We start from the raw sequence: 27,068 nt of genomic DNA, 5'->3' as shown, positions 1-27,068 counted from the left end.
ACAATTTAGTTTTCGCTGTAAAAATCGATTAAACTGAATTTACGTGTTTCCTGTTACTGTGGAAGTCACGTGTTTCCAGTTAGTGTGGAGGTCGCAATATGGCGCTCCCCGGTGGTTGCAGCCAGGTGCTCCTGTGGTTTGCGCAGACAAAGCTGGATTTTCATTCAAAGAGAATAAAGTAGTAGCGACTTTTGGATCGATATCTGCATCGATCTGCCCACCCTTGTCTCCTGGATCGTAGCTGAGATCAGCGTGAACCACGTGGGTCTCTGCTCCCTGATCTGTTTCCTGTGTTTGGAAAGAGTTGCAGCTTCATCGCGGAGTTTCTCTCGGTTTGTGGGCTCATCTAAAGGTAAGCACCGAGCTAACTTTACTGTGAGTTCAGTTCATGTTGAGTTTAGCTCCTGAATGAGGTCTTCTGCTGCTCTCCTCGGTGTCTGTTCACAGTTTATTGTGAACACGTTGAGAGAAGAGTGAGAGAGTGTTTGGAGAAAAACACCAACTAATCATTAGCTCAGCATGCTGGGAGAAGTTGGAGCAGAAAAGTCTTTTCATTGTCCCTGCAGCTGTTTTTCTGCCTGCACCAAACCTCTACAGCCTCGTTTCTATTTGAAGTGATAACAGGAAATGGATGAGAGCGATCTGCTGCAGTATCAGGGTCACAATAAACTTTATTGTGCCGGGGCGATCGTGGCTCAAGAGTTGGGAGTTCGCCTTGTAATCGGAAGGTTGCCGGTTCGAGCCCCGGCTTGGACAGTCTCGGTCGTTGTGTCCTTGGGCAAGACACTTCACCCGTTGCCTACTGGTGGTGGTCAGAGGGCCCGGTGGCGCCAGTGTCCGGCAGCCTCGCCTCTGTCAGTGCGCCCCAGGGTGGCTGTGGCTACATTGTAGCTTGCCATCACCAGTGTGTGAATGTGTGTGTGAATGGGTGAATGACAGGTTGTGTAAAGCGCTTTGGGGTCCTTAGGGACTAGAAAAGCGCTATACAAATACAGGCCATTTACCATTTATTGTCCAGCTGCTGTGGATGAACACATGAGAGGAAGTGAACTCCTACAAAGTCTCATTTTAATGAGTGTGGCTGCTGTAAAGTGATGCACAGGAAGATGTTAACAAAAACTAATGAAACAGAGATGAAAGTAAACAGTGTTCATATTTGAAAGCACAGAGAATAAAATATATTTTGGTGGTTAATGTGCAGGAGAGTGTGAAGAATGTAATAATGTCTTCCTGTGTCAAACACAGCTGCAGTCAAAGCAGGAAGGAAAGCACTGAAACCACTGATCAAAGCTCATTAATCAAAGACCGCTGATCAATGGCCATGAGTACCATTCAGAGAGTTGGGGAGTCGCTGCAATCACAGCATTTGATCAATGAGCTTTGATCAGAGGTTGTTGATCAATGATCATGAGAATTTGCATATTAATGCTCAATAACTGACCTCCCAGCCCATTGTTCCTTCAGTGGTGCTCGTTTCAGTCATTATGCAAATGCACTGTTGAAAATTGAGGAGAGCTGCAGTCAGCTGAGACTGAAGAAGTCACGTAGATGAGGGCCGAAACGTTTTTCCTACTGCAAAAGCTACGTCAAGATGAACAGAATCAAAGTTTGGGGAATGGTGGAGGTGGTGGGACTGGGGGGCTGAAGGTGTGGAAAGTGTGGGGTGGGGGAGTAACAGGTCTGTCCCTGTTTGTGGAAACCACAGGAGGAGCTGTTCAGGCTGTTGCTGGATGTGAATAGAGATTGAAAATGTGACGTCACTCAGGGGTAAAACCGCAAAGAATTCTGGGAACTCGTGGCAAGCGGTACTAGCGCACGCAGGCTTTCAATTGAAATCAGTTATACAGCGATAAAAAGAAACACAAAAAATGGCAAGAAGCTGTTGTATTATTAACTGCAATAGCTGGTCGCATGACAGCCACGGAAAGCCGACGGGTAAAGAGATCAGTTGTTATCGGATTACGTCGTTGAAGAGAAATTGTTCGAGCCATGTTTCCGAAGTAACAAAGAGGCGACTGGATTGCAGCCATTCAAAGACCAAATATAACGTCCCAGAACACTCCAGCTCACAGGTTAGTCTGCTCCAAGCATTCCCACAAAGGTCAGTCTGCTGTTGTAGTTAGTGCGTCATTTCTCTTAACATAATTGGTGATATAGGCTACAAGCAAGTCTGGCGCTGAACAGAAATTGTCGCACTCTGCTCCTTTATTTATTGTGCATAAATAGTGAATTGTCCTGACACAATATTGCGTTTCGCTTCTGTTATTATGGTACATTGACAAAAACATATACTTTTATTCACAGGATAAAACAGTTGTTTTGTATCACTAATTGCCCAGTACGATTACAACATACAATATTATTGTCACTGCTACATTTCTGTGATGCTACCAGAAATTATTTCCACTGCTAATTAATTACCATTGAGCCCAAAGGTCCTATTAAAAACGGTTAACGAATGTGTATTTATGACGACGATTTGTGAGACTGGTAAACTTATAATATGTACGATGGTCTTTACTTTCTACACGGTGCATTTCAAGGTCCTGTACCCATCCGTCGGTAAACTGTACCTGGGCTTGTTGCAGTGACCTGAAGTTACTAAACTTCACGAGTGTATGCACTCACTCCAAGAACCGTATGATTATAAATATGAGCGTGGTGAAAGTTGGGCAGCACGCTAACGTATTTTGTCCCTCTGTGTGCTCGTAAGGGTCTAACCCTTTCACTGGTTTGATTTTTTTCCTCGTATCTTTTCTTTGACTTTTCATCAAGTCTGTCTTTGTACGGACCGGCATTGTTCTCCTTCGTTTTGTACATACCTTTTTGGGGGGCAAAGAAAAAGCAAGAATTTATTGGAACCGAAGAATGAACGTTTTGCGGTGCTGCAAATGCTTGCATTTGATGCAGGTACTTGGATTGTTTTGCCACGAGTTACCGGCATGCAATGCGCGAAAGTCACATGGTCTGTCAATCTCTATTGTTGATGGAGTCTTTAAACTTGTAGTTGCTGTTTTCCAGACTGAAGCAGAGTCGTTAGCTGAAAACTGGTTTTAGAGGTTCATTCAGGACACCTTCTCAGGCTCTTACAGCCTTACCTGTATCATAACAAAGTGTATAAACCCCAATCCACCTTTAACATGGTCCTTCTCCCAAACCTTCAAATAGGACTTTCTGGCCCTGTCATAGTAAAGGGCTGCTTAGAATATTAGAGCCAATGTCACAAAGTTCCTCCTGAAGTATAAGTGAGTGAGAGAGTTTCCTCACTTTGCAGCACAACACGTCTCACAAGATTTCTACAAGCAATCAGAGTGAAATTTGTACTTTGTGTTGTCAGATGAACATATGAGACACTTTGACTCTTCAGTGCAGTGTGGAGCCTAACAAAGATCTGTTTTGTGTCCCAGCTGATCAGCAGGAGGAGAAGAGTCTGACGGAGCAGCAGAGGAACATTTTCAGCCATCTGGACTCAGCTGAGTCACTACAGAGGAAACAATGAGCTCAACACAGGAGGTGAGGAAAGTATCACAGTTTCACCAAATAATCAGTCACGTCTAAAACTCTCATCCTCCCAACCTGTTATATGACTGTGTTGTATATTATTGTATATTATGTATTTTTAAATTATGTTTACAAACACAAAGAAATCACAATCAATTATCCTTCGTTAATATTAGTAGTATTATTATCAATTCAATTCTCAATACAATGTTATTTATACAGTGCCAAATCACAACAATAGGTGCCTGAACGTGGTTTATATTGTAGGCAGACCCTACAATAATACATACAGAGGGGGGGGAATCCAACAATCATATGACCTCCTATGAGCAAGCACTTTGGCGACAGTGGGAAGGAAAAACTCCCTTTTAACAGGAAGAACCTTATAACAGCAGAACCAGGCTCACAGAGCCTTCTTTTCTCAAGTAACAGGGAAAAAGTACAGGCTAGTAAATGTAATCAGAGTAAGAAAGTAAAAGTAGCTCCTTGAAGAACTTTTTAACCACATGTTTTTATCCAAAGTTAACTGAACCTTGTGCTTTATTAATGTAATAATAAAATAAGATTAGTAAATGAAGTACAAACTATTTATTTTTAATAAAGGTTCTCTGTTTGAATCAGTTAAGTAGAAAATGAAGGAAAATAAAACATATGTGTATTTTCTGTTGCCTACACTGTAGAGGGTGACTTTGCCTCTAAACAGGAACATGAGCAGGGAAGAGGTTAAAGTGGGATTGAGCAGGTGGGAACCCTAAAATCAGCTGTAGTGGCTCAGCGTGGGGAAAAGAATCACAGCTCACAATAATTTCTGTTGAGAGCTCCAGTTGATTTTCTTAAAGTACAGGCTGTGATCAGCTGACCTGCTGCTCTCTGTGGATGTACACAACTGAATTCAACCAGATGTCAGCAGATGTTTCATGAGCTGTCCTGGCTGGTTTCCATCCTCTACACTGACAGTACACTGTCTTTATATTAGACACTATACTGTTGGTATGAAGGTGGAACTCAGTGAATGAATGTCAGCATCATGAGCTTCAGTTTAAATGAATCTCTGCTACACTTGATGTAATCTAACTCCGACATGAGCACCACAGTCACTGTGCACCAGTCACACACTGTTCTTTACTTTAAATCCATCACAGTTCAGCAAACGAACCTGTTTATCCTGCACTAACCTGCAGAGGATCTTCATGCAGTCTTTAAATAACACAGTTAATCTGCCTCAGATTATTTTGCAGCATCTTTCACAACCTGAAAAAACATAATGTCCATGTACAGACTAGGGCTGCCACGATTAGTCGACTAGTCACGATTACGTCAACTATCAAAATCGTTGACGACCAATTTAATAGTTGACGTGTCGTTTGAAGCTTTGTAAGATCACAAAAGACGCAGGAATAAGTAGTAGGATTTAAGAGTGTAATAACGGACTGAAACAGAATATGGCAGCACTGCATGTAAAAGGATGCCAGCTGCAGATTTCATTAAACTTTAATAAACTATCATGTCTTTATTTTTAGTTAGCACATACCTGAAACGCTTAAAGCTGTAAGCTAATGATAGTTATATAAGAGCAGATGCTGCTGGTGCAATAAGCTGTACGTTTTATGTCCAATGGATGATGATCTGATTAGTCGACTAATCGCAAAAATAATCGGTGACTAGTCGACTATCAAAATAATCGTTTGGCAGCCCTAGTACAGACCCAATGTCTGATTTCAACACATGAGGACTTAGAGTGGCTTGCAAAAGTTTTTGGCTCCCTTTGACTTTTTTTTCACATCTTGTTACATTACAGCCACAAACATGAATCAATTTCATTGGAATACCACGTTTTCCATGTATTCGAAGACATTTCTTCAGCTGAGAATCAGAGAGGAGAAACACACAGTTTTACTTGCAGCAAGGGCAGTCACAGAGCACTCGCACGGGAGTGAGGGCTCTGAGACTGCCCTGGTGTGTGCGTGTGCGTGTGTGTGTGTCGAAGGAACGACTCCTCTGCCTGGTGGGAAGAAAATTTATAACAAGTCTTGTAGTGAACAACAAGTCATCAAAAGGTCAACATGCAGTACTCTACCATATGCAAACTTATATCATTAAAAGATTACACTGACTACTAAGTACAATTTTCTGTTGACACATGTGAAAGACCAATACAAAGTGGTGTAGATGTTAGAAGTGGAACGCAATCATATATGATTCCAAACTTCTTTTTTTTTTTTTTTTTTTTACAAATAAATCATCTGTTTTGTAAATTAAGCAGATGTTTGTTTGTTTTTTTCTTTTTTCTATGTCGTCAGTATGTTTTATAAAAAAAAATCCCTCGGGTTGCAATCAGACTCTGACATTTTCCTTCACTAAACCAAGCTAGTAACTGTTACATTGGATTTATTATTTTTTTAAAAATGAGAAAATTATATAAATATCTAATAGGAAACAACAACAGGAAATATAAAAATAAGTATAGAGCTGATAAGCATTCATTACTTTTCTGAGTGTGTTAGCATGCTAGTATTAATATTTGTGTACAGCAGGAGGGATGGGCATGATATAAGTGTTTGAACAGTCATGAATTATTTTTTTAAACAATGTCTTTTTTATTAAGAGGTTTCCTTTTATACACATAAACATCAATGTATACATTATACATATAAACAGAAAGAAAAAAGAAGGATTACAGATGATCTGTACATTAGGGTTAAGTAGTACATTTAAGCTGTGAAATGAGTTCAAAAATGTATCTTCGGCTGTGAAATAAAAGAAAAAGAAAAAAGGGAAAGAAAGAGGGGGAAAAAAGAGAATATAAACAAATGTATAATATATCCCAAAGTAACAAAATCCCTGCAAAACAATCCCATTCATTCCCACCCAGGTCACTGCCTGCACCCGCACACTGTATTTCCACACCTGACTTAAGAGAGTTTGCTGAAAAATTCTTATAGATTTTGAAAAGCATCAAGGAAGGGTCCCCACGTGTCTTGAAATTTCCCAGTGGAGTTCTGAAGTGAGTGTCTTATCTTTTCCAGTTTTAGACAGGCCATGAGGTCATATAACCACTGTTTGTGAGTGGGAGGGGCAGCATCCCGCCACCTCAGTAGAATTGCCCTCCTGGCCAACAGGGAACAGAATGATAATGCCTGTTTTTTAGAGGCCGGTAGAAGCACCTCATTCCCACTGATGCCAAACAGAGCAAGAAGGTGGCCGGGGGCCAGCGTCACACTGAGAATTCTGGACAGGGTACGAAAAACCTCTGACCAGAACTGAGTGAGATTGGGACAAGACCAGTACATGTGGACCAGTGAAGCTTCAGCAGTTTTGCATCTGTCACAATATGGAGAGATTTCAGGGTAGATACGGGATAATCTGGATTTTGAGAAATGGGCTCTATGCACCACTTTGAACTGGATTAAACAATGGCGGGCACATAGTGATGTAGTGTTGACATGTTTGAGTATAGAGGCCCATGTTTCGTCAGAGATTGTCATGTTGAAGTCTTCTTCCCACAGTGTCTTGAGCTTGGATGAAGAGGTATGTGTCAAATTTAACATTTTATTGTGAAGCAAGGAAATCAGCCCTCTATTGGTTTCTAGTAGTGTAGGCTCTGGTGGGGGGCTTGAGCCTGAAATCTGGGAACAAATAAAGTGCCTGACTTGCAAGTATCTGAAAAAGTGTGATGGTGGAAGAATATATTTATTAGCAAGTTGTTCAAATGATGCTAGTTTGTTGGCTATGAATAGGTCCTTGAAGCAAGTTATTCCACTTCTGTGCCACTCCGCAAACCCACCATCCTGGGTAGAAGGTTTAAAGAAATGGTTAGATGCAATGGGGCTGAGAAGGGAGAAGTCACAAAGTTTAAAATATTTCCTAAACTGGCCCCATATTTTTAATGAGTGCACCACTACAGGGTTGGGAATGAAGTTGAATGAAGAGGATGAGAGTGGAGAACAAAGTGCAGCTGCTAAGGATATACTGTTGTCACTATGCAATGCCATAGTGACCCTGTCAGGACAACCACTCCGATTATGGTAAAAATACCAAAACACCAAACATCGTATGTTAGCAGCCCAATAATAAAAACGAAAGTTGGGAAGTGCAAACCCACCCTCAATTTTAGATTTTTGAAGATGCATCTTATTAAGCCTTGGGCGTTTACCCTGCCATAGATAAGATGAGATGACAGAGTCCAGCTTATTGAAAAAAGTGTTGGGAATGAAAATGGGTACAGCCTGGAAAAGGTATAGAAATTTCGGTAGACTGGTCATTTTAATCGAAGTGATACGTCCTACCAGAGACATAGAGAGTGGTGTCCAGTGGGTAAGGGACCGCTTCACTTGGTTCAGCAATGCACTCACATTTTCTGTGAAAAGGTTTTTATGTTTTGTTTTGTTTTTTTTGTCACTGTGATTCCCAAATATGTAATTTTTGTCCTTTCAACTCTGAAGGGCAAGCAGGTGAAGTCTAACATACTGGCTTTGCTACTTAGCGAGAAGAGCTCACTTTTATTCAGTTCATAGTTCAGTTTATACCCTGAAATCTGACCAAATTGACTAAGCAGATTCAATGCAGATGGTAGTGAGGCTAAGGGCTTAGAAATAAAGAGCAGGAGATCATCTGCATAGAGCGAGACCTTATGTTCTGTATTGTTTCTCCAAATGCCGTGTACCTCTTTGCAACTGCGGAACGCAATGGCAAGGGGTTCTATGGCCAGATCAAAAAGCAGGGGGCTGAGGGGACATCCCTGGCGTGTGCCTCTGTGAAGTTTGAAAGGTTTTGACAATTGGAGGTTAGTTCGTATTGTAGCAGATGGTTGAGAATAGAGTAATTTAATCCATGAAGTAAATTTCGCTCCAAAGCCAAATCTATCAAGGACTGCAAAGAGATAATCGAACTCAACTCGATCAAAGGCCTTTTCAGCGTCAAGCGAGACCATACATTCATCAGAGTCTGTAGAGCTGGAGTAGACTATGTTAAATAGCCTCCTTATGTTAAAATATGAATGACGACCTTTATTGAAGCCTGTCTGGTCTTTCGAAATAATTTTTGGAAGAACTATTTCTAGTCTACGGGCAAGTATCTTGGCTAATATTTTAGCATCTGTGTTCAGTAGAGAAATGGGTCTATAGGAGGCACATTCCAACGGATCTTTTCCTTTCTTTTTAATAAGTGTAATACAGGCTTCATAGAATGATCGAGGAAGAGATCCTTGTTCCTTGCAGTCTGTGAGGGTTGCACTAAGCTGCGTGGACAGTAATGAAGAGAAGTGTTTGAAAAATTCTGACGGAAAACCATCCGGACCCGGACACCTACCAGAGTGCATCGAAGCTATAGCCAAGGAAACTTCTAACTGGGAGATGGGTTCATCCAGCCTTGTTTTAAGTTCTGGTGGAATTTCAGGAATGTCAAGTTTAGCTAAGAACTCATTAATTGCATTACAGTCAGTTTGGGACTCTGAGGTGTAAAGCTGTGAGAAAAAATCCCTGAACACTTCATTGATTTTTTTTCGTGATCTGTGACTATGTCGCCATCTTGTTGTCGAATTTTAAGAATACTTTGCCTTGCCCGAGAACCTTTTAGAAGGCTCGCCAGTAATTTTTCAGGTTTGTCACCATGCATATAAAATTTGGATTTGTCATGTAAGAGTAAACGTTCAGTCGAGTACGTTGTGAGTAGGTCAAGTATTGTTTTAAGTTCTACACGCTTTTTAAATATTTCATGACTCTGTTTGAGAGCATACTGTTGATCAGTCTCCTTAATTTGTTGCATTAACTTATTCCTTTCATGGGTGGACTGTTTTTTAATTCTTGCCGAATAAGCAATAATCTGGCCTCTGATATACGCCTTAAAGGCATCCCATACGACAAGGCTGGAAGTCTCTGGGGAAGAGTTGGTGGCAAAGTAAAAGCGTATCTCATCCTGGATAAACTTTACAAAATTTTCATTCGACAGGAGGGTCGAGTTGAAACGCCATTGTGCAGCTTTAACAGGAGGATGTGGAAGAGACAGAGACAAAGTAAGAGGGGCGTGATCTGAAATAACTATGCTATGGTAGGCACAGGAATGGACCTGCTGCAGACAATTAGTGTCAATGATAAAGTAATCAATTCTTGAATATGTATGGTGCAAATGTGAAAAATAGGAGTAATCTCTTTTATGAGGATTTAGAGTACGCCAAACATCACACATTCCATATTCTGATAGAAAGGCATGAATGACAGATGCAGATTTGCTTAAAACATTACTCTTAGTGGATGAGCGATCCAGGGCTGGGTCTAACCAGCAGTTAAAATCACCCCCCAGAAAAAGAGAGTAGACATTTAAGTCGTGTAAAGAGGAGAATAGTTGTTTAAAGAAATTTTCGTCATCTGTATTAGGAGCATACACATTTACTAGAGCAACAAGACTGTTATACAGTTTCCCACTGACTATGACATATCTACCATATTTGTCTGCTATGACATTGTGGGCCTCAAAGGGAATGTTCTGCCTGACTAATATAGAGACCCCACGTGCCCTAGCTTGGAAAAGTGAGTGAAAACACTGGCCCCTCCAACGGGAGAAGAGACGGACATTATCAGAGGCCCTGACGTGGGTCTCCTGCAGGAAAGCCACGTCAGTGTTATGGTGTTTAACATGTGACAAAACCCTCCTTCTCTTGACTGGATGATTTAGACCTTTAACATTCCAGCTTAGAAAGTTCAATTGCAGACTCATCTGATTTGTAGAGCAAAGAAAATATGCACAGTGGCCTTAGATGATAAGAACAGAATAACTTTACAATGAATGGAAATTAGTTCAGAACAAGTTAAAAAAAAAAAAAAAAGAACAGTGTATGAGGTTCATAGCAGTGACCCTTACCCTCCCCAAGCCCTCCCCACAACAGAAAATGGCTGCCAAAAAAAAAGAACAAGAACAAGCAGCGAGCTCTTCAAACTTAGCATATTTAGAGTGTTACTCCTCCTGTCTATGATACCAATAACCTAGGCATTGAAGCAGTCGAATCACTGCTCCGGTGGCCATAGCATAGTAAGCTGAAACCCCTTATAATACTGTTAAGTTTTGAAACTGTATCAGCCACCAAGTCCAAATGTAATTGCTGGAGTGTTTCAAAGCAGAGTCCAAGTACGTAAACAAACAACCAAACACAAAAAAGATGATGTAGTGTTATGACCCAGGGTCATTATTTGCGGTATGGTGTTGTTATTGTTTGTATTTGTATTCAGTGACGCTTGTTTCCAGGTGGAGGCCGCCCATTGGTGGAGGAAGGAAAGAGGCCAGCTACAAAAGGGGTTGGACTGGGCCGGCGAGCAGACTTCCTGGTTTCCCGTGAGCTGTGTGTCTGGGGACCGTCGTGGTGTGTGACTGCACGGGGCTGCAATATAAATGTTGAAAAAGGGTGTACCTGAGCTTGGTAGCTGTAGGGGTGGGAAGCCGTTTTCTTTCATTCCCCTCTTTTCTCCTGTTTCGGGTAGGGAGACAGGTTAGAGAATTGTATTTTGTTTTGGAATCGTGGGAGGTAAGTTAGCTTTGTTTTTCTTTCTAGTGTGTTTTGTTTGTTGTTTTGGCATCGCCCACCCTGAAGCTCGCTACCTGTTCAGTAAATAAATTAACTAATTCTCGTCAATCTGCCGCGGTGTGATTTATTTTGTCGTTACTATGTGTAGGGTTTATCTTTTTGTTGTGTTGCACCCCGGCCTCGGGCCGGTGTGTAACAGTAGTTCAATAAGTACTACTGGTATAACTGAATTATTGAATAAGAACAGACAGAAGGCTACGAGTAGATAACAAAACTCCCCGTCTCCGTGCAACAGGTATTACGTCATTAGCCAACGGGTAGAAGTCAATGAGGTTGTCTCCTTATTTTTCAAAGAAAAAAAAGAAAAAGATTATCGAGTTAAATGAAAGTAATAATCAGCATTTCAGTACTATAGCATTCAGACTATATCGCTACACTCGGAGGGGAAAAGCGACGTCTTACGTGGATCCCGACTGCGCCTCCATACCTATATGGAATGTTTGGTACCTGCATTTAGTGCCATTGTTTTATTGGTAATAATTCTTCACGGGGCTTCCGGAGCCTTTGGGAGCCTCTCAATGTACTGTTGAGCCTTGTCCACGGAGCTGAAAAACTTTCTGGCGCCGCTGGCCTGCGTTATGCGAAGCCGTGCTGGGAAGAGGAGAGCCGGCCTCAGGCCTCGCCCGTAGAGCTCCGACATAATGTCCTTGTACTGCGCCCGCTGATTGAGGACCTCGGGGCTGTAGTCCTCCACAATTCGGATAGGCACGCCTCGGTAGTCGAATTTCCCTCTCCTCCTAGCTTCTCGGATGATGAGGTCCTTGATCTGGTATCGGTGCAGGCGGATGATCACCAGGCGAGGTGGGCGTCCCACGGGCGGCTTCGCTGCGAGGGAGCGGTGCGCTCTATCGAGCTCCGGTGGAGACTGAAGTATTTCTTTGCCCAACAACTCATAGAGAAGGTTGGAAAAGAAGTGAGTGGGGCGCCCACATGTTCTGACGCCTGCTACGGCTCTCCAGGTCGGTGACTTTGTTCTTTAGCTGGTTGTTGTCTTCGCGAAGAGCGGCACACGTGTTTTCAAGGTCAGCGACACGTTGGCTCAGGTCTTCAATTGCAAGCTCCAAGGATGAAACTCTCGGCCTGTTCCTCTTGGGATTGTCGTACCTGGTCCAGTTTTGAATCGAGGGCGTTAAATGAGGTCTTAAATTCAGATGCCAACTCATCTCGGTGCTGCTGGAGCAGCGTGGTGATAGCCTCCAGTGTTAAGCTAGCGTCCTCCTTTTTGTTCGCTTTTGCACTCTTAGAAGCCATTGGAAAGGGTTAAAAGTGTTCAGAACACTAGAAAAGTAGTTACGAGTGAAAGCGAGTTGAAGGGGTGAAACTGGTCAAAGCGGAGTTAGGTTCACCGGAGCAGCTCGTTCCTGCGTCTATTCGGGTCGCATGCTGACCGGAAGTCATGAATTATTTTTAAGACCAGGTTGGATGTAATGTGTCAGAACTACCAGTAGGTGGGGATAAGAGACCTTTTAGGTGTTTGGTGCCACACTCCACCTTCAGGTTTAAAACTAGTGTTAATGGAGGGAGTTTGAAGGTTGAGTTTGTTCCACGACTGCATTTCACTCACTGCCTCTGTTTGTATCTCTGTCACTGCAGGATCAACATGGAGCGAGAAGTCAGCGCTCTCAGGAGGCCGACAAACCTCACAGAAGAAAGAGAGAGAAAAAACACACCTGTGACGAGTGTGGGATGGGTTTTAATAGGAGGGATTCACTAAAACATCATCAGTTCATCCACACTGGAGAGAGACCGTTCAGCTGTGACTTGTGTGGAAAGACTTTTTCCTGGAAGAGTGGCCTAAAATCACACCAACTCACCCACAGTGGAGTTAAACCGCACAGCTGTGATCAGTGTGGCAGAGCTTTTACTCACAGTAGCAGCTTACAGAGCCATCTAGTTACCCACTCTGGAATTAAGGCATACAGCTGTGACATTTGTGGAAAAACTTTCAGCCACAAAGGGAACCGAAATACACACCTACGCATTCACACCAGACATGATGTGTACTGCTGTGATCAGTGTGGCAAAGAGTTTGCTAAACACACACACTTACAACGCCACATGTTTACCCACACTGAGGAACGACCTTATAAATGTGACCTGTGTGAGAAGACTTTTAAAGCTCCACATCACCTGAGACAACACCAACAGATCCACACCAGAAAGAGACTCCACAAGCACGGTTACTGTGAGGTATGTATTTATATTGTTATCTTGTCATTTTAGCCTGACTGTTTGGAACAACTCTGCTCATTAAACTGTGTTAGCATGTTAGCAATTCTACTGCATGGAAAAGCAGCTCTGAGTGATTATTACGTCCCGTATTAATTACTGTAATTCCCTCCTATTTGGTCTCCCTAAAAGGTCCCTTCATAAACTCCAACTTCTTCAAAATTCTGCAGCTCGGGTCATAACTTGCACTCTGTCAAGAGCTCATATTACCCCAGTTCTTCAGCACCTTTACTGGTTGCCCATAGAAGCCAGGATACATTTTAAAATGTTACTTCTTACATACAGGTGTATCCATAAATCTGCTCCTTCATATTTATGTGACCTGCTCCATATCACCACTGTTTCCTGCCTTCTCAGATCATCATCTGCTATTCATCTTACTGTTCCGTCCTCACACCTTAGTACTATGGGGAACAGAGCTTTCAGTCGCTCTGCATTCAGTTATGATTTTAGTATTAATGTAGTATTATGGTGGTGGTATTGTAGTTTTTACAGCCCTGTTCAAAAAAAGCGCCCGTCCGACAGCCAAACCCATCTGTTCTCTGATTGGATTGTTACATTTCTGATTGACATGACATTGACCAATCAGACGAAAGGAAGAAAAATAGGGTCAAAATTCGTACTTGTAACGTTTTTTGGTTGTTTTGTTTTTTGCTAAGTCTACACACAAATTCTTTTTACACATACAAAACTGATTTACAAGTACAGAATATTAATGACTACACTTTTAGCCCATAGATATTAATTAAATTTTCAGTTCAATTCAGTGTTATTTATACAGCACCAAGTCACAACAATAGTCGCCTCAAGGTGCTTTTTATTGTAATGTGGATCCTACAATAATACATACAGAGAAAAACCCAACAATTATATGACCCCCTTTCAGCAAGCATGTTGGCAACAGTGGGAAGGAAAAACTCCCTTTTAACAGGAAGAAACCTCCAGCAGAATAAGGCTCACAGAGGGGCGGGGCCATCTGCAGAGAGCGGTTTGGATAAAAGACATGCTGTGGAAGTACATTATCATTATTATTATTATTATTATTGTTGTTGTTTTTATTATTATTATTATTATTATTATTATTATTATTATTGTTGTTGTTGTTTTTATTATTCTGATTACTATTAATAATAATATTATTATTATTGGTATTATTGTTGTTCGAACAGACTTAATATTGGTTTATCACTGCAAAAAAAACACGTTCAAAGCACCACAACGGTAGCCCGATATCAGGCAGTAAACACATTAAGTGTGTATATTTTCCTTTTTTTTTTTTTTTTTTGCTCATACAAATAAAATGTGATTAATATAGATTGAAAATGAATGGCACTTAATTGCCTTTAATCAAAAATTAATCCAATGTTTTCTACAGTGAAACGTTTGAACAGTCATTAATTATTTTTAACACCGGGTTGGATGTAATGTGTTCCTACTACCAGCAGGTGGGGATAAGAGACCTTTAAGGTGTTTGGTGCCACACTCCACCCTCAGGTTTAAAACGAGTGTTAATGGAGGGAGTTTGAAGGTTCAGTTTGTTCCACGACTGCATTTCACTCACTGCCTCTGTTTGTATCTCTGTCACTGCAGGACCAACATGGAGCGAGAAGTCAGCGCTCTCAGGAGGCCGACAAACCTCACAGAAGAAAGGGAGAGAAAAAACACACCTGTGACGAGTGTGGGAAGGAGTTTACTCTGTATGACCTAAAACATCATCAGGTCATCCACACTGGAGAGAGACCGTTCAGCTGTGACTTGTGTGGAAAGTCTTTTTCCTGGAAGGATGCTCTAAAAAAACACCAACTCATCCACAGTGAAGTTAAAGCGTACAGCTGTGATCAGTGTGGCAGAGCTTTTACTCAAAGTGGCCACTTACACAGTCATCTAGTTACCCACTCTGGAATTAAGGCATACAGCTGTGACATTTGCGGAAAAACCTTCAGTCGGATAGACAGCCGAAATACACACGTACGCATTCACACCAGACATGATGTGTGCTGCTGTGATCAGTGTGGCAAACAGTTTACAGGAGACGCACAGTTACAACGCCACATGTTGACCCACACTGAGGAGAGACCTTATAAATGTGACCTGTGTAAGAAGACTTTTAAAGCTCCACATTCCCTAAGACGACACCAACAGATCCACACCAGAAAGAGACTCAACAAGTGCAGTTACTGTGAGGTATGTATAGAGCAGGGCGATATGGCCAAAAATATTTATCACGATATATATTTGAAAATTTGCGATAACGATATAACTGACGATATAATTGATGCAAGACAAAATACAACTCCACAACATTACTAGCGCAAAAAGACAACCTATCATTTATTTTCACTTAAACAAGAAGCTGGTTTTTATGTACATTAAAGCTTTATAAAAATGTAACAGTGCAAATGCAAATTCCTTGCTGAAAGTTTAACCAAAAGGCATTTCCAGTAGAAATGGGCTGACATATCCTGAGCATAACCATGTATAATATCCACTGAAGTTAAAAAGATTAAACTGCAGTGTGCAGTACGTATTTTTCGGACCATAAGGTGCACGGGATTATAAGGCACATTAAGCGAAACAAAGCAGTCAGATAAATCAAACTTTATTAAACTCATTCTTCTTGCTTCCTCCACTTCTGTACCATTGATTCATTAATGTTGAATTCTCTGGCAGCTGCTCTATTCCCATGTTGTTGCAGTATATTAATGACTAACCTCGTATTGTGGATGGATTATCTCAGTTGTTCTCCTGACTGAAGTTTGGTCCTTTTACAGCATCCTGCCATGCGATTGCATTTGTCTCTAACCATGAGGAACCTTAACGTTAACTTTTATAAGTGGAAAAGTGTTAGTGTTTGTCCTCCAGCTTCACTGTTTATGTTATGCTAACATAGCTGTGTCGCTAGCGATCACGTAGCACATAATTATATACCAGCTAGCCCAACTTCAGTAACCCTACAAACGTCACTGCTGTTTAGTTTCCTGTCTTCATTTATGTTGGAAGTGATAGCAGAGCTGTACGTTTGATTTTTTTCCGAAATCTCTCAGTCAGAACATGCAATATCATGCTTGGGTAACTAGCGAAACTAGCGAGCTAACTTCCGCTAGCTTCCTGCTAGCTTCTAACTCCGTTAAATGTAATACATTTTGTTTTCATGGATGCCTGGAAGTTAAACTTCATAGTTACACCTGGTAAAGCAGCAATGCTGATCGTTTTATTAAAGATGAAAGAATTAAGACAGTTTTTAACTCTTAGTGATGCTGCAGTGTTCGTTTGACCTGAAGCTTACGGAGTTTAGGACCCAGATTACTCCCAGATTTAAGGGCATCTTAGTCCGACGGCCGCTTGCATGTTCTGCAAAAAAATGTGCTTTGTCGTGTATCTGACGGACAAACACCAAACCAGTTCCACATCACTGAAGTTGCACCATTTTTACAAACCAATTCTGGTTCATCTGTTTCACTCAACAATCGGCCATGTGCGTATGAAAACAAAGGCACTGCGCATGCGCGTTTTACTCCCATTCTATCGCGATATTTCATTTTCCTATCGTTGCCTAACATTATACCGGTATTACCGTGAACGGTATAATATGGCCCAGCCCTAGGTATGTATTTATATTTTTATCCGTGTTAACTGAAACAGTAAAATGTAATTGGACGTCTGCAGAGATGCTCTTTATTTCAGGCGATGTTCAGGATAAAAATGTTGAAGGACTGACTTACACTGTCTTTGTGTCTTTGTTTAGAAGCAGAGCGACACAGATGGATCCAGTTCTCAACCCTGTCATCACTGTGGTGGTGGGAAAGAGTTTCGTTGTGACCTTTGTGGAAAAACTTTCAGTCGAAAACGCACCCTAAAAGTACATCAATGTAAACACACTGGAGACAAACTGAAATACTGCAAAGAATGTGGGAGAAGCTTCACCACATCAAGTTACTTAAAACAACATGAACTGATTCACAGTGGGGTTAAAAAGCACGTCTGTGATCAGTGTGGGTCATCCTTCACCACTGCAAGTCAGCTTAAATCACACAAACGATCCCACGTTACTAATAAACTGTTTCACTGTTACCAATGTGCCAAAACATTCACTAAATTATCTGCTCTGTGCAAACATCAGCGTGATCACTCAGGGCTGAAATCACTCCCATCACTGGATCACAGTGAATCTGAAGAGACAGAAAGATCCTCTGGTTTCAGTGTCAGACTTAAAACCCTTGAGATCAGGCTCCACAGAGTTCAGATCGAATCTCCTGTAAAGATCTGATGAAAATGTTCCACTGGATGGATGGATTGATGTAAAATCTCTTTTTCTGAAGGTTGCTCTCTTCCTGTTTCTGCCAGTGCTGACTGCACAGATGTAATATAGATCCATGTCACTGTTTGGAAGTATCAGAGAACTGCTGATGCTGTAAAGCTGCTGCTCAGTCTGATGGGCTGTTGTGTTGTTGTTAGTGATGCTGGATGAAGGGCTGGTGGACCAGGTGAGCTCAGGTTGAGGGTAGATCCCGTCTGAGCTGCAGGTGATCCTTTGTCCTATTTGTTGGAGACACAGACTGGAGCTCGAAAAAATCTAAGAATAAAAAAAAAAAAAGAAAAATATATTTCTAAACAAGTCAGAACACAATTTTCCTTTTCTGTTTATTTCATGTTAACATGATTTAATTTAACAAAAATCATGTAAACATGGTGAATTGACTGCTGAGGACTGGGGCAAAGTCATTGTTGGGTTTAGATTTTATTATTGTCATTTGTATATAGGAAATATTTAACCATATATGCTTAGAGGTGTATAATCAATTGTGTAGTGATAGGATGTGTGATCTTTAGCAGGCTGTAAAGGGAGCATGGGAAGAGGTCGTACCTTGTTTTATTGTTTTACGGTAGGATTAACATAGCTATGTCTGTTTTAGTCTAAGTGCTTTTTTACATATAGATGAACTGTTGGATTTTCCAGACCAGCAGGTTAAGGGAAGTCGTTTATGGACACACACACACACACAGTATTCTTTGTTCACATGTATACCTATGTAAGATGTTATATGTTAATGACCCTATGCATATTCATGTGACCACAATAAAACGAGTGCTATGGGGAACCTGGCTGAGAGTCTGACGAAGATCAAGTGGTGGAACGACACTTGGCTCCAGGCAGGTCTCCCTCATGCATGAGTAACACGAAGAACTTTGGTGCCTTGTGTCTTGCTTTTTGCTGTGTAGCAAGTTGTCCTTAACGTTCCAGCGAATAGGTTTATGCTGCAAACCTATCAGTCATATTCTCAGATGAAGCCTCTTTCCGATTGTTTGAAGCATCTGGGGAAGAGGCTTGTGCGGAGAAGAAAAGGTGAGCGCTACCATCAGTCCTGTGTCATGCCAACAGTAAAGCATCCTGAGACCATTCATGTTAGGGCAGGGATAGCTCAGTAGGTAGAGTGGTGGCCCCATGATCGGAAGGTCGGGGGTTCGACTCCACTGAACGGCTACCCTGAGGTACCCCTGAGCAAGGTACCGTCCCTACACACTGCTCCCCGGGCGCTGCACTGGCGGCTGCCCACTGCTTCACTGGGTGAATGGGTTAAATGCAGAGGAACTATTTCCCTATGGGGACTAACACGCACACTTTACTTTTACTTTACTTTGGGGTTGCTTCTCATCCAAGGGAGTCTGCTCACAATTTTGCCGCAAAACACAGCCATGAATAAAGAATGGTACCAAAACACCCTGCAACAGAGCTACAGATTAAAAATGCCCAAGGCGAAGCACTCAAAAGTCTGGCTGTACTTCACAGCATCTGATGAAGCACCTGGTGATTGATAGCTTGCCGCAAGACCTCACACTGAGCACATCTACTGCGGATGTGGTGCCTGTTATCGGACCCAGAGTTAGCAATATCCCCCAAGAACCCGAAGAGTGGAGTCCTGGCCTCTAGCCCTGCCAGTGTAGCACCGGTTCCAACCAAAGGAGGTATGTTGTATTGTTACGCCCCTAGTCTAGGCGTGTAGGGACGCACATAAGGTTGGAGGAGAGAGAGACAAATCCCCGCCCTGGTTCCCAAGCCAAACATCCAAACCAGTTGTGAGTAAAAAAAGGTGATTTTATTTAAGGACAAGAAGCATAGCTCCAGGGTGAGCCCAGGCCAAAATAATAAACAAAACCAACTAAGTCCCACCAGAAAAGACTAACTAAACCCTAGGAAAGAAATAGAACAAACAAATGACAGAGCTATCCCTCGCTCCCTGACCCAGAAAACAGGAGAAAACGATTCCAAAAGAAAAGGCAGCTCACCCCTTCCGCTTCAGCCCACGAGTGCCTAAGCTCTCAGCTAATGCACTAGGAGTGGCTTTCACAATTCACACTCACACAAATACACAATATAAGCACAGGCTGGGAAAACCAGGGTCAGGACCGTGACGACTGTCAGGCTACTCGCTCGTTCCACTCTCTCTCTCTCTCTCTTCCTCAGAGCTGTCAGAGCGGCTTTTTGAAGGTGGTCAACCGCTCCATGGTCCAATCAGTTGCTCACGACTCCTCATTAGGGGAGTGTCGGGAGAAAACTCTGCAAAAAACCCAGGAGAAATAAAGACACAATGAGACAAAGTTACTTTCTTTGCTAAACGTGTACACGGGTGAGCTGCTGAGAACAACTCACACCATGGACAGTGGCTTGGCATTTTTTATAGGCACAGAGCACAGAGACAGTGAGAACAGGATAAGAAAATAATAAACAGATAAAATAAAACAACTCCATATATGGTGCTAGTCTCGTCAGCAGAGAGCTGGGAGAGATAAAACAATCTAAAACAATATGTCCCAGAAACAATATGTCTTTGCTGGGAAAGTCTAAAACGACACTTCTAAACCAATCTAACCACAGACAAAGGGCATCTTTGTACATTTAAAAGAAGGTAAAGAAACATAGAATCATTTTTCCTCTAACAGGGAGGGACCTGGAAAAAGTCTTAAGCACAGTACAGAAAACACAGACAGAAAACAGCCCACACAGTCCTCATGGCCACAGCCGTAACACCCTCCTTCCCAAAATCAAAGACATCTCCTTGATAAATGGCCTGTATTTATATAGCGCTTTACTAGTCCCTAAGGACCCCAAAGCGCTTTACATATCCAGTCATCCACCCATTCACACACTCACACACTGGTGATGGCAAGCTACATTGTAGCTACAGCCACCCTGGGGCGCACTGATTGATAGATGTTTTGAACAGTTACTTTTAAAGGAAAACACGGGATAAGGCGTCCGCTAGCATGTTCTCAGTGCCCTTTTTATGACGGATTTCCAAATTGAAGTCCTGCACCAGGAGGGACCACCTCATCAGCCTTTGGTTCGAGTTCTGCATCCGCATTAGGAATACCAAGGGATTGTGGTCGGTATAAACAATTACAGGCCAGGGACTGCCACCGACATACACCTCGAAATGCTGCAATGCGAACAGCAGAGAGAGAGCCTCTTTCTCAATCGTACTGTACCCCCGCTGATGGACATTAAATTTCTTTGAGAAATAGCCGATCGGGTGATCCACACCATGACGGTCCTCCTGTAGCAACACGGCACCTGCCCCGTTTGCACTGGCGTCCACTTCCAACTTAAAAGGGCGTGCAAAATCAGGGGCAGCCAGCACTGGCGCACTGCACAGGAGAGTCTTAACTGCTAGAAACGCACTCTGACACGTAGAGGACCACACAAAAGGTTTCAACACACTAGTGAGGCTAGTGAGGGGTGCAACCACTTCCGCGAAGTTTTGACAGAAACCCCGGTAGTAGCCCACCATGCCGAGGAAACGGCGAAGCTCACGCCTAGTCTGAGGGGCAGGAAAGTCCAGGATGGCCTGGATTTTGGCCGAGATAGGGCGCACTTGCCCCCGACCCACCTGCTTTCCTAAGTACATCACCATGGCTTTACCAAAATCACACTTGGCGAGGTTGAGGGATGCCTTTTCCAAGTGATGGAACACATCAGTGAGTGTCTCCATATGCTCTGACCAGGTGTCGGAATAGACGACAATGTCATCTAAATACACTTCACACTTGCAGACGCCGCCCAGCACGATATTCATGAGCCGTTGAAATGTGGCGGGAGCGTTGCGCAACCCGAAAGGCATGACAGTGTACTGGAGAAAATGGTCAGGAGTAACAAAAGCAGAGATTTCGGCCGCACGTGATGTTAGGGGAACTTGCCAATAGCCCTTTAACAAGTCCAGCTTAGTAACGAACGTCGCAGAACCGACCCTATCGACACAATCCTCCATTCTGGGAAGAGGATTGGAGTCAGGTTTGGTCACGCTGTTCACCTTCCGAAAATCCGTACAAAACCGTGGGGTCTTATCCGCTTTAGGCACTAGGAGACACGGGGAACTCCACGCACTAGAGCTAGGGACAGCAAGAGAATTTTCCAACAGATAAAAGACTTCTGTCTGGAAAAGAGCACGCTTAGTTGGATTCACCCGGTAGGCATGCTGTTTGATTGGAGGATGGTCCCCCACATCGATATCATGCTCCAACACGGTGGTACAGGATGGAGTGTCCGAGAAAAGATTAGGATGATTTTCAATCAACCGACACACGTCATTTCGGACATCATCGTCTACCCCAGTGAAATGTGACCTTAAATCACGTAGGATTTCAGAATTCCTAAGTCGTGCGCAGCCCACGGCACAACCGAAAACCAAATCGTCATCCACTGGGTCATACCGAGTTTCAAAAACTGGCACCACAGTCGCAACTGTAGAATTTTTTATTAATATCTTTAAAACGATAGCAGCACAAACGTTTGATAACACTTTTGTTGGATTTGAAGAAGGTGGGGGGGCCAACTTCACTCACATGAATAGGGAGGATGGAGTAGGTTGAAGTTTATTATATTGATCATTTTTGCTGAACTATGAAATATTTTGGGTGCAGTGTATTTTTTGCATACAGGTATAACAATAATAATAACTTTACTGTTTTTTTTTTACTTGAGTATGAAGTTATACAAAAAGCAGCAAGATATTTAAAAAACAGTTTTATTGATTAAAAAGCACACTATCGGATTCATATCGGTATTAGCAGATATCCAAATTTATGATATCGGTATCGCACATAAAAAAGTGGTCGACCCCTCAGGGTTAAAATGTAACTAGGTGGATATTTTCATTGACATCATGTGTTTACATCACATAAGGTTTCTCCTCAGTGTGGGTGATAGGGTTGTAGCTTGAACCTACTCGCTGGAACGTTGAAGACAATATAATTACACAGCAAGCAAGACACGAAGTAGGCAAAGTTCTTCATGTTTCTCGTGCACGGGAGAGAACCGGACAAACGCCGTTCCTTCGCTTGACCCCAGTTGCTCTCGTTCGTTCTCCCGTAACACTGGTCTTTTATTGAGGTTACATGAATATGCATAGGTTCATTAACATACGACGTCTACATACAAACAAAGAGTACCGTGTGTGTGTGTGTGTGTGTGTGTGTGTGTGTGTGTGTGTGTGGGGTCAGAGTGTGACCCCATAAATGACTTCCCTAAACCTGCTGGTCTGGAAGTCCAGCAGTTCATCTAAACAAAAGGCACTTAGCCTAAAACAAACACAGCCACATTTATCCTACCATAAAACAATAAAACAAGGTATGACCTCTTCTCATGCTCCCAGGATGTAGGTGTGCATTCCAGTGTGGAATACACACCAAGTCTTTACAGCCTGCTAAAGATCACACATCCTATCACTACACAATCGATTATACACCTCAAAGCATATATGGTTAAATATTTCTAAGCATAAATGACAATCAACAATACAAAACCTAACAGTGGGTAAACGTGTTGTTGCAAGCTTGAGTCTGTTGTAAACTGTTTGCCACAGCAGTACACAAGATGTCTGGTGTGAATGCGTAGGTGTCTATTTTGGCTCTCTATGTGGCTGTATCACACTGATGTTTGCACAGAGCAGACAATGACGTGAATGTTTTGGCACATTGGTAACAGTGAAACAGTTTTTTAGTAACGTGGGATCGTTTGTGTTTGGAGTATGAAATGAGATTCCTGAAGCTCTTGTCACACTGGTCACAGCTGTAGTTTCCTTCCATGTGTGTATGTTCATGATTGTTACGACTACCTGAATGTGAGAAGCTTTTGTCACAGTGTCTGCACTTGTATGGTTTCTCTCCTGTGTGGACTCGTTTGTGTGTTTTAAGCCCACCTGCAGTAATGAAAGATGACCCACACTGATCACAGAGGTGCTTTTTAACCCCGCTGTGAATCAGTTCATGTCGCTTTAAGACAGTTATTGTGTGGAAGCTTCTCCCACATTCTTTGCAGTTTTTCAGTTTGTCTCCAGTGTGTTTACGCTGATGTACTTTTAGACTGTCTTTTCGACTGAAAGCTTTTCCACAAAGGTCACAACGAAAGTCTTTCCCGCCACCACAGCGATGACAGGGTTGAGAACTGGATCCATCTGTGTCGCTCTGCTTCTAAACAAAGACACAAAGACAGTGTAAGTCAGTCCTTCAACATTTTTATCATGAACGTCGCCTGAAATAAAGAGCATCTCTGCAGACGTCCAATTACATTTTACTGTTTCAGTTAACACAGTTTACTGGGCTGCAATAACTACAATACTACCACCATAATACTACAGTAATACTAAAATCATAACTGAAGTGAAAATCTGAATAATCACTCAGAGCTGCTTTTCCATGCAGTAGAATTGCTAACATGCTAACACAGTTTAATGAGCAGAGTTGTTCCAAACAGTCAGGCTAAAATGACAAGATAAAAATATAAATACATACCTCACAGTAACTGCACTTGTAGAGTCTCTTTCTGGTGTGGATCTGTTGGTGTCGTCTCAGGTAACCTGGAGCTTTAAAAGTCTTTTCACACAGGTCACATTTATAAGGTCTCTCCTCAGTGTGGGTAAACATGTGGCGTTGTAAGTGTGTGTCTTTAGCAAAGTGTTTGCCACACTGACCACAGCAGTACACATCTTCTCTGGTGTGAATGCGTAGATGTGCATTTCGGCTTCCACTCTGGCTGAAAGTTTTTCCACAGATGTCACAGCTGTATGCCTTAATTCCAGAGTGGGTAACTAGATGCCTCTGTAAGCTGGCACTGTGAGTGAAAGCTCTGCCACACTGATCACAGCTGTACGCTTTAACTCCACTGTGGATGAGTTGGTGTTTTTTTAGAACATCCTTCCAAGAAAAAGTCTTTCCACACAACTCACAGCTGTACGCTTTAACTCCACTGTGGATGAGTTGGTGTGATTTTAGTGAACCCTTCAAAGTAAAACCCTTCCCACACTCGTCACAGGTGTGTTTTTTCTCTCTCTTTCTTCTGTGAGGTCTGTCGGCCTCCTGAGAGCGCTGACTTCTCGCTCCATGTTGGTCCTGCAGTGACAGAGATACAAACAGAGGCAGTGAGTGAAATGCAGTCGTGGAACAAACTCAACCTTCAAACTCCATTAACACTAGTTTTAAACCTGAAGGTGGAGTGTGGCACCAAACACCTTAAAGGTCTCTTATCCCCACCTACTGGTAGTTCTAACACATTACATCCAACCTGGTCTTAAAAATAATTCATGACTGTTCAAACACTAAAATCAAGCCCATCCCTCCTGCTGTACACAGTTATTAATGCTAGCATGCTAACACACTCAGAAAAGTATAAATGTTTACCAAGTCTATACTTTTATGTTTCCTGTTTCCTATTACATATTTCTATCATTTTGTCATTTTTCAATATTAATAATTACAATGTAACATTTAAAAGTTGATTCAGTGAAGGAAAATATTTTACTTTTGCTCCCTACATTAGAAAAAGAAAATTGTATTTTGTACTCCTTACATTTGCAAAACAGATGTGTTACTTTTAAGGCATCTGAGGGGTTTATTTCATCACTGCAGGCATCAAACATCAAACCAACTTGAGAAACGGGAAAAGTAAGACATGAAAGACAATCCTGATCGTGTACTAATCACCAGGGTATGAAACATAAAAAGAGATGAAAGAGGCAAAACTGTGAGTCATAGTCAGGAGTTAAAGTGAGACGTTGTTCTTCTTTCTTTTTTGCACAGCACCTGAACAAACAGGTAATTTCAAATGCAGCGTTTCTATCAACAAACATCAGCAAACACACAAACTGTTTGTGTGCAGTTTGTCTCACAGTGTGTTGCTGGCTAAAGGTCCAGCTGCTGCACATCACAGGGAGAGAAAAGGAAGAGAGCTAACTTCACTCAGATGGAGAAAGATAAGACACACAGGACAGGAGAGGAAGAAGAGAGGTTAGATTTAAAGGGAAGGACTGCTCAGTGGGATTCGATCAACTGGAGATTAAAGCTTACATGTAAGTCCTCATGTGTTGAAATCAGATATTGGGTCTGTACATGTGACATTGTGTTTTTTCAGGTTGTGAAAGATGCTGCAAAACAATCTGAGGCAGATTAACTGTGTTATTTAAAGACTGCATGAAGATCCTCTGCAGGTTAGTGCAGGATAAACAGGTTCGTTTGCTGAACTGTGATGGATTTAAAGTAAAGAACAGTGTGTGACTGGTGCACAGTGACTGTGGTGCTCATGTCGGAGTTAGATTACATCAAGTGTAGCAGAGATTCATTTAAACTGAAGCTCATGATGCTGACATTCATTCACTGAGTTCCACCTTCATACCAACAGTATAGTGTCTAATATAAAGCCAGTGTACTGTCAGTGTAGAGGATGGAAATCAGCCAGGACAGCTCATGAAACATCTGCTGACATCTGGTTGAATTCAGTTGTGTACATCCACAGAGAGCAGCAGGTCAGCTGATCACAGCCTGTACTTGAAGAAAATCTACTGGAGCTCTCAACAGAAATTATTGTGAGCTGTGATTCTTTTCCCCACGCTGAGCCACTACAGCTGATTTTAGGGTTCCCACCTGCTCAATCCCACTTTAACCTCTTCCCTGCTCATGTTCCTGTTTAGAGGCAAAGTCACCCTCTACAATGTAGGCAACAGAAAATACACACATGTTTTATTTTCCTTCATTTTCTACTTAACTGATAAAACAGAGAACCTTTATTAGAAAGAAATAGTTTGTATTTGATCTACTAATATTATTTTATTATTATATTAATATAGTACAACATTCAGTTAGTTTTGGATAAAAACGTTCTTCGAGGAGCTACTTTTACTACTGTTCCTCAGCCCTCAGCCTTAACACTGGCTCTCCACAAGGCTGTGTACTGAGTCCCCTACTGTACACTCTGTACACACATGACTGTGTTAGTTTCCACCCAGACAACGCAGTCATCAAGTTTGCAGATGATACCACTGTGGTGGGGCTCATCAGAGCTGAAGTTCAGAGGCTTTCAGATTGGTGTGTAGATAACAACCTGGACCTCAATACCACCAAGACAAAAGAACTGGCAGTTGATTTCAGAAGGAGGAAGTCTGAGCTGCAGCCTGTCAGCATCAACGGGGAGTGTGTGGAAAGGGTCTCCAGTTTCAAGTTTCTGGGTGTGCACGTAGACACAGACCTCCAATGGAGCTCTTACATCTCTGCAGTTTTAAAGAAGGCCCAACAGCGTCTCCACTTTCTGAGAATCCTCAGAAAAATGGACCCGAAGAAGGAGCTGCTGACCGTCTTCTACCGCTGCTCCATTGAAAGTGTGCTGACATATTGCATCGGTGTGTGGTTCTCCAGCTGCACCACAGCACAGAGAAAGGCACTCCAGAGGGTCATCAATATGGCCCAAAAAATCATTGGACATCCTCTTCCCTCCCTGAAGGAC

The 27,068-nt window shown here is 42.3% G+C and overlaps 2 protein-coding genes across 17 annotated transcripts in view; one reads left to right on the top strand and one right to left on the bottom strand.

Annotated features, from left to right (window-relative positions):
* Positions 1-67: 67 nt before the first annotated feature.
* On the top strand, positions 68-18,101 carry LOC146662614 (uncharacterized). 12 transcript variants are annotated; one of them, XM_085417440.1, is made up of 6 exons: positions 68-352; positions 3,408-3,513; positions 10,738-10,824; positions 12,668-13,264; positions 14,894-15,487; positions 17,049-18,101. In XM_085417440.1, the coding sequence occupies exons 2-6, from the start codon at positions 3,496-3,498 to the stop codon at positions 17,568-17,570; spliced, it is 1,818 nt and encodes a 605-aa protein (XP_085273566.1). In that variant the 5' UTR covers positions 68-352; positions 3,408-3,495; the 3' UTR covers positions 17,571-18,101. The 12 variants fall into 12 exon arrangements, with proteins under 12 accessions (XP_085273566.1, XP_085273567.1, XP_085273575.1 ...); XM_085417448.1 differs by lacking the exon at positions 68-352 and adding an exon at positions 9,448-9,511 and having other exon boundaries at positions 3,406-3,513; XM_085417445.1 differs by lacking the exon at positions 68-352 and adding an exon at positions 9,448-9,511 and having other exon boundaries at positions 3,406-3,513; positions 10,738-10,852.
* A 772-nt stretch (positions 18,102-18,873) lies between these two features.
* Positions 18,874-27,068, bottom strand: part of LOC146662609 (uncharacterized) — a 108,393-nt gene continuing 100,198 nt past the window's right edge. For 2 of the 5 annotated variants that reach the window (XM_085417536.1, XM_085417537.1), the window contains exons 4-5: positions 24,089-24,685; positions 22,773-23,767 (exon numbers count right to left, since the gene is read on the bottom strand). In XM_085417536.1, coding sequence (XP_085273662.1) covers positions 23,210-23,767; positions 24,089-24,685 — 1,155 coding nt within the window. In that variant the 3' untranslated portion in view covers positions 22,773-23,209. Of the gene's footprint in view, positions 19,860-22,771; positions 23,768-24,088; positions 24,686-27,068 lie in introns of those variants that run through there. The other 3 variants (XM_085417539.1, XM_085417538.1, XM_085417535.1) reach the window with 3 other exon arrangements.

The sequence above is a fragment of the Rhamphochromis longiceps genome, linkage group LG9 (assembly GCF_057381845.1).
Source record: "Rhamphochromis longiceps isolate RC_006_pf linkage group LG9, R_longiceps_female_GT1.1, whole genome shotgun sequence".
In the NCBI taxonomy this organism is placed as follows: Eukaryota; Metazoa; Chordata; class Actinopteri; order Cichliformes; family Cichlidae; genus Rhamphochromis; species Rhamphochromis longiceps.
The sequence above is the reverse complement of the archived record's forward strand: the minus strand, read 5'-3'. Positions and strand labels throughout refer to the sequence as shown.